Source organism: Lathyrus oleraceus, chromosome 5 (genome assembly GCF_024323335.1).
Source record: "Lathyrus oleraceus cultivar Zhongwan6 chromosome 5, CAAS_Psat_ZW6_1.0, whole genome shotgun sequence".
Taxonomy (NCBI): Eukaryota; Viridiplantae; Streptophyta; class Magnoliopsida; order Fabales; family Fabaceae; genus Lathyrus; species Lathyrus oleraceus.
In genome coordinates, this window is record NC_066583.1 from 25,927,629 (window position 1) to 25,935,442 (window position 7,814).

General features: G+C 33.9%; 1 protein-coding gene across 1 annotated transcript; it reads left to right on the forward strand.

Moving 5' to 3' along the window:
- Positions 1-1,401: 1,401 nt before the first annotated feature.
- On the forward strand, positions 1,402-5,432 carry LOC127083142 (enoyl-CoA hydratase 2, peroxisomal). Its single transcript, XM_051023384.1, has 12 exons — positions 1,402-1,536; positions 1,652-1,713; positions 2,158-2,180; positions 2,298-2,403; positions 2,766-2,836; positions 3,011-3,083; positions 3,871-3,910; positions 4,069-4,141; positions 4,208-4,358; positions 4,464-4,534; positions 4,864-5,037; positions 5,202-5,432. Exons 2-12 carry the CDS (start codon positions 1,657-1,659, stop codon positions 5,287-5,289), a joined length of 927 nt encoding a protein of 308 aa, XP_050879341.1. The 5' UTR covers positions 1,402-1,536; positions 1,652-1,656; the 3' UTR covers positions 5,290-5,432.
- Positions 5,433-7,814: the final 2,382 nt, after the last annotated feature.

Genomic DNA, 7,814 nt, shown 5'->3' on the forward strand with positions numbered 1-7,814 from the left:
GCGAACATCTTCCTTCAACTTTTGGCTCTTGATGGATACTATTTTTTCTAGACATAAAAGCGAAATATCAAAGAAAATAAGGTAACAAGGAATTATGAAAGATAACTCAAAGAAATGGGGAATTGACTCTTCAAAAATTATACGGGGGCATGCTGAGGAAAATATGCCCTATCAATGTTTCAAATCACTTACATACAACACTCAAGTATTCTAATTCCCAAGAGTCATTATGAGGGTACCTCTGAAAAGATGTTTGAAGCAGAAGACACATTAAATGCGTAAATCCCAATACCATAACGCCTCTTCTTGACTTACAAGTGCAACAGAAGATTAGTCGATCGTCGAGATAGATATGACAAACCCTTGCACGACCATGCATAAACAAGGGCTTGCAGGACAACTGTTCTGGGCCAACCATTTAGAGAAAGATATAGGTTATTTAGAACCTTCTCAGCACATAAGAGCTATCCTGCAGATGAATACAAATGATGCAAGTCTCAAATACATCTAACGACTCCTTGCATTGCATGCCTAACAAATAACAGATTGTTATGACCACTCCCTTATAAATATAAAACACGTCAATTCAGATAAAATAACTTAAATAATCAACTTTTTTAAATAAATATCCAAACTAACCCACGTTCCCACGTATTTCTCAAACTAACCCACTTTCAAACCAAAAAAAAATTCAACACAAAGGTGACGACAATTCAATTGGCGACAGTGTGCAAAAATTAAGAGGAGTTACTAATCCAATTGACGAAAGTGTACAAATACAGAGGAGAGAGTGTATTCTCTCTCCTCTGTGTTTGTACACTGTCGCCAATTGAATTGTCGACTCCTTTTAATTTTTGTACACTGACGCCAATTGAATTGACGCCACCTTTGTGTTGAATTTATTTTTGTTTGAAAGTGGGTTAGTTTGAGAAATTCATGGGAATGTGGGTTAATTTGAGTATTTATTTGAAAAAGTTGATTATTTAGGTAAAAATTTCTCTATTTCAGCTACTCAATTTCAAGTTCAATTTTAATTCACTTTTTTTCTTCGTATACTAACTTGAATATTAAAGTGCTAACCTTACCGTTCATCATTTTACCACCATACTAAAAGTCCAAATAGTTGTAATATTTTGTAATCGTCCATTGTTTTTAAAAAGATTTATAAATTTGTTATTTTTGATGTTAATTTTAATTTCAATTTTTTTTATCTATCTCTATGTAATAAATACCGATAAATGTTTTTTTTTCCAGAAAATACTAAATATTATTACTACAAAATAAACAATACCGTTTCCTTATTTTAAGACAATGTCTAAGTACAATGTATCACGATCATATTCAACAAGTGCATAGTAACTATCACTTTCTCATTAAACAAGAGATTAATATTTTATTATTACGTCATTAAAAATACATTTTATTAGTATATCATCAAGATTTTTTTTTTTATATAAAAAAAGATTTGACTATAACAAAAAAAAAATTGATTCATTTCCAGAACTCGGAGAAGCTTAATCCCGTTCAACCTTTAAGGTAAACAAAGAAAACGCGCAACAACAAGCTCGCATCTTTATTTTCTCTCAAATCACAACACAACCCTAATTGGTTTTACCCTTTCTGTGTTTGATTTGCTTGATCGATTTTCCAGGTTTCATGGCGGGTCAATCGGAGTTCGATCCTTCACTCGCAGTTTCTCACAAGTTCCCTGATGTATATCTCTCTTTTTCCTTATTCTTACTGAATTCGCCTTTCTCTTATTTTGTTTTGGTACACAAAGTGTTTGTAGAAATGTCATACTCACAACAATAGAGAAAAACAATATAAACGCCAAACATAAAATACTGGTGTGGAATATTCCAATAATATGTCTCGTTGATCGCACTTTTGATTGGCTTATTGGATTTTATCTAATGGCATAACCACTTGTAAGATTGTTTAGGTTATGAAAATAGCTTATAACTTATATTAACACATAACTTTCCGACTTTATTTTATCCTATTATATAAATAACTTATACATAAGCACTTATTTAATAAGTGGTTATGTTATAAGGCATACAGGCTAAATTAAACTGTTTACCCAAACAGAGTCTAAGTTGAATAGTTGAATTTTGTACTTATGTTTTTGTTATGCTCCCATGGAATGGACTGAAGAGCACCTACTCTTATACTGAAAGGTAAGGCCTTCATTAATCCCCAAACTTTCAAATGATAAACGAAAATGGTTATTGAAATGAGTTTCAATGAAAAGAAAAATGCGTAAGTAATTGTGCTTCAAATCACATGCTCGACAGAGATGCAGCACTTTATGCCTTAGGCATAGGGGCATGTGCTTCGGATGCTGTTGATGAGGACGAGCTTAAATATGTTTACCATGAAGATGGTCAGAAGGCTATCAAGGTATTGTTTATTTTCAAACTTTTGTTGGTAAAATGATTACTTTAATACATTTATTCTCTTGTAACATAAAATGCATGTCTAATTTCTTAAATGATCAGAAGTTTGTTAGGATTTTGCTACTTTTAAGATATTCTTGATGAATGTGTAATGTAACATAATCATGTTCAACCTTAACTTATGAAAAGATATTGCTAATAGTTCATTTTTGTTTAGGCATGCGTAATGTAACATAATCATGTTCAACAATCAACCTTAACTTATGACAAGATATTGCTAATAATTCATTTTTGTTTAGGCAGGCTTTTTTTAGACACAATAGTGGCGAAATATTTCTGACTTATGCATCATTTTCTGCGCTTTAGGTCTTGCCTACATTTGCTGCTTTACTTACACTTGAATCATTGCCCAATGGTTTTGATCTCCCGGGCTTGCAGTGAGTGCTGCTCACTATTCTCTATATGTTTGTGCTTATACTTCATGTATTTAATTTATGGATGAATGTGTAACGCGTAAGTTTCATATTCCATTTTCTGTCATACTGTATTGTTGATCTTCCTTTTCTGTCTATTCTGATGTTTAATCCAAAGTAAAACTTTATGTATGACAGATATGATCCACGCCTTCTGCTGCACGGACAACAATACATAGAGCTGTACAAACCAGTTCCTTCCAGCTGTCATGTAAGTATTCTCATTAATATTTGGCATACCGGACACTTGAATTGAATTTAACTAATGATTTCTTGTTCCAATTATAGCTCTATATACCAACATTTCAAATGAAATTCATAGGAAAATTAAATTTTGTGCAATAGAGGCTTCCATTCCATCTTCTAGAAATGTATGAAATTCAAGCATCCAACATATTTTCATTTCTAGATCTATTAGCATTTCTATGCATACGGGAAATAGTTGCCTTTTCTTCTTCACATGACATTTACATTCCAATGGCTTATAATGAGAAATAAATTCATATTTACTTGAGAAGAATGGGCTGTCGATATTTGTTTTTAATTAAAATAGTGAGGGTAAAAAGGTCTGATGTAGTCTGATGCAAGTAGTGATAAATATTAGATTTTGTGTAATTCAATTTAGGGAAATGCTAATATGTGCCTCAGGGCACTTGTTGGTGTACTAAAGATATAAACTTTATATTAAAATTGTACATTTTATTTCTTAAAAAAATTTTTTTTTTTCAAAGACATAGTTACTATTTGTGGAATTCTTAACATTTGCTCTTAGAGCACAAGTTAGCACGTTCCTTACATTTAATATCTATCTAATTTGCATCAAATTATTTTGAACACAAATTTCTTCAACCCCAAAATATCTCCCCATTCCACACCTGACATTTAGAATATGATATTCAGAAATAGTTGTAGTTTTCGTCAGCATAATCATGTTAATGTCTAATCATTTTCTCTTAATCTTCATATATAGGCTCATAATATATCTTTTATTGTTACAGATACAAAATAAAGTCAGTCTCGCAGGATTGCATGACAAAGGTTGAATTGCCAAAACAGTTTTTACTTAATGATCTGTTGTGCATGTGTTTGCTGTACAGTTTCACTTTAACATCTTAAAAATATATATATCTCATATAAGTGTCAATTTTTTATCTTCTTATTCTATTCTTAAAGATGTGATGTTGCTTAATTTTCAGGCAAAGCAGCAATTTTGGAGATTGAAACAAAAAGTTATGAAAAAGAATCTGGCGATTTATTATGCATGAACAGGTAACACCGAAAACATTCCTTTTAATATTTTGTTACACTCACACTCCAATAGTAAGTTTCTTGCAGATCAACAGTCTATCTACGCGGTGCTGGTGGCTTCTCGAAGTCATCTAAACCATTTTCCTACTCAAGTTACCCTTCAAACCAGACCTCAGCTGTAAAAATTCCTGAAAGTAAACCTTTTTCAGTGTTTGAGGATCGTACACACCCATCTCAGGCATGTTAGTATGTTACAGCTATTCAATTATGTTTATAATAAATTGTCTTGTTCATTCACGACATTTTTTCTGTACAGATTCTGAATGCCTCTTCTGTTTTGCAGGCATTGCTCTACAGGTTATCTGGTGATTACAATCCTCTGCATTCAGATCCCCAGTTTGCAAAGGTTGCCGGGTTAGTACTACTACTTTCATCTTGTCTTCTTAATGCCGTCATATTATTAAATACTTGAAACTTCAATTAGATTGTAGTTTTCCATTTCCCCCCATTTGAATTACTGGAGTACTTGTTGAATTGAGTGAATGAGAATTTACCCTTTAAGCCATGTGGTTGTTGTTTGAAGTAAAGAGGATTGGGCATACAAATTAAATACATAGACATGGTGGTAATTTGGCATTTTAGGATATAAAACCATCAGTTTGTGACTATTGTTTTTGGGGTTGTTTTTATATTATGGATTTGCATTGTACGGCTAATCTAATGTTTATACTTGATTGCCAAAGATTCTCGCAGCCAATATTGCATGGGTTATGCACATTAGGATTTGCTGTTAGGGCAATCATCAAAAGTATATGCAAAGGAGATTCTGACAGGATAAAAAGCATAACTGGCCGTTTTCTTTTACATGTCTACCCTGGTGAGACTCTCGTTACCGAGATGTGGATTGAAGGCTCGAGGTAGGTTCATGTTTGATTCATAAGCATATTATTTTCTCCTATACCCTTTTAACATATTTTTGTTACGTAAAGTTTTCTAACATACCTACAGTTTCTTGCTGTCCCGTTCGAATGAACTGGAAATTCAGATTCATGTTGTAAGTTGAATATTTAAAATTGTGTAGGGTTATTTATAGGACATTGGTGAAAGAGAGAAAACGGACAGTCCTTTCTGGCTCCGTTGATCTACGTGGTTTGAATTCATCACTCTGAAGGTGCTCAGTTGAATATAGCCCAGATAATAATGCCTACAAGGTTTACCGTTGAGTTATTTATGTTGCAATAAGGACTAAATTTAGACGCTGTATTATTGTTCTTAGTGTTTCCCTTCAAAGAAGCTGGTTTTTAAGAGACAATTTTTTCTCTTCCTTTTAAAATAGGAGTCCTACTATTCATTCTCTGAGCTGTGTAATCAAATTAGTCTTTACATGCATCCGCAGGTGAAGGTAAAATATAAAAAAATAATCTAAATAACCTCATAAAATACAGTGATGTTGTTTTACATGTTTAGTTGCTCTTAAAATAGTTGTTGACAGTTATACTGATAGAAACCAGAATTTACAAGAAACCGAAGTGTATTATTAATTGCAAATGGTTGATTTTAGAGCTCTTACAATGGTGGAGGAAACATAAATCTAAACTAGAGTTATAAACAACCTTGTCCTCAAGGTTGAGAGCACTTTTGATTGATCTTGTGGTTTGTGAGCCTATTAGTTAAGTTGAAGATGGACAGCATATGCACGCATATAGTTAAGATCCAATTCCCCCTCCCATTTGCCAATTGCACTTCCTTGATAAGTTTGATATCATCAATTGCAATTCCTTTCTTGATAGGATTGGATTGGCTTCATACTACATAGAGTAACATCAATTGCCAACTGACAGTGACCCTACTAAAATCAAAGTCATGTTCTAGAATTATAATTCCTCCTTTCTTGTGGCAGAAAATAAGAGTCAATCCTGAAAGGATCCTGTAGTAGGATATGTTGAAAAGAATAGACCAAAATCATTGAAAATACTAAGGGGAACCACCTCTATAGGTTCTCTCAAACCTTTGGCGAAAAGTAAAATATATCATATGTTTTTAGAGATGCATCTCTGGACGCACCGTTTTCACACAAAATAGGTGCAAATAGTTGAGCTTCTTTCACTTTGTCAAAATTTAATTTGGAGATACATCTCAGAATGTGTTTTAGGGTTTGTCCGCATATGCATATCTGGACTAACCCTTATTTTTAAAATTTTAAATTTAGGTGTTTTTCGATGATTCATCTTTGAACACATTTAATTTATATATAATGCACATACTCTCTCTCTCCATATATATTTTTGAAACTATTCAAAAACTCTCATTGGAGTTAGTGAGCAACTTTCTTTCAGTCAATTTTTCAAGGAACAACAATGCCTCTACTTCAATAGTATCAATTCAAATTCACTCCACTTACTACATTCAACATTTTCCAATCTCATTAACGCTTTTTTGAATAAGTTTCTTATTTAATTTTTTTTTTATATTTTTGATAAATGTATTAGGTAAGGTAGTTAGTTTTAAATGCATTAGGTAGTAGTCACATTCAAAATAGGTAGCTGTCAGAGACATGCACTATGTTTTGATTGCATTTTGGGTTGTTAGGGAAAGATTGATATCTGTTTTTGCTATTGTTGCAAATACGAACTTTTTCGGAGATGCATCTCTGAATTGTATCCTTGTTGATTTTTAGAGATGCATATTTGAAAATGTCCTGGATGCAATATGATGTCTTTTTCTCGTATTTTTAGAAAAAAAGGCTGCAAACAACGACAGAATGAGTCTCGACCGTGAAATTCAGCACACGTCTGTTCGATGTGAGAGGGCGAGACTTCAGAATGAGTAGCCTAGAGTTAGGCGGGGAATCGTCCCCAGACCTCTTGACGGGGAAGCATCAACTTCTAGGAGCCGTCTTTCACAAGGGTCCTCATCCCAGGGCACGTTTCCCCTACTTACGTAGATTGGGAGGAAGCTCCTACTGCACATGATGATGTCCCTCCACTTGCAGACCCTTATCCAGGAGGATCCTCAGACACCTTCTTACTGATATACTATAGAGATCATGTTGTTGGGCATGTCTGGGCCGAAGAGGTATATTTGTTAATAGTTGTTATTTATATGTTTTAAACAAATTTCCATGCGTCTGATATTTTTTTTAACATGAGCACGATTGTTTGAAGTCTGTTAACTGCAATAGAAAGATTTTGAAGCTTTATCAATCTAAGGATGATTGGTTCCAAAGTGTCATCCGATACTTTGATCTTGTCGACCTATGTTATTCTGGGTACAAGACCATTAGCCATGACATGCATAGGGCTTTTGATGAAAGATGGCATAAGGAAACATCATCTTTCCACTTCCCAATTGGCGAGCTGACAATTACACTAGATGACGTCACTTGCCTTCTACACCTTCCCGTCATGGAAAGTTACTTGATCATTCTAGGATCAAACATGATGAAGCCTATGAGATGATGGTCATTTATTTAGGAGTTGACCTAATGGATACCCTGATGTAGTGTGAGAGCACCAGAGGTGCTCATGCCAAATTTCCATGCTTGCAGAAGCTATACGAAGAGAACTTGAAGTTGGCCGATGATGTCGATGAAGATGATCTATAACTACCATCGGGAGTCTGCTTTGAGGTGTTACCTCATATTCTTGGGCAACACGTCCATGTTCGTGGAAAAAGTGTAACTTACGTCTATGTG

What these genes read in the sequence shown, in the direction of transcription:
- LOC127083142 (XM_051023384.1), top strand. Translation starts at nt 1,657, where the DNA reads ATGGCGGGTCAATCGGAGTTCGATCCTTCACTCGCAGTTTCTCACAAG. An exon ending in CAGTTCCTTCCAGCTGTCAT is followed by an intron (nt 3,084 to 3,870) that starts GTAAGTATTCTC and finishes TTATTGTTACAG; the next exon opens with ATACAAAATAAAGTCAGTCT. An exon ending in CGCAGGATTGCATGACAAAG is followed by an intron (nt 3,911 to 4,068) that starts GTTGAATTGCCA and finishes CTTAATTTTCAG; the next exon opens with GCAAAGCAGCAATTTTGGAG.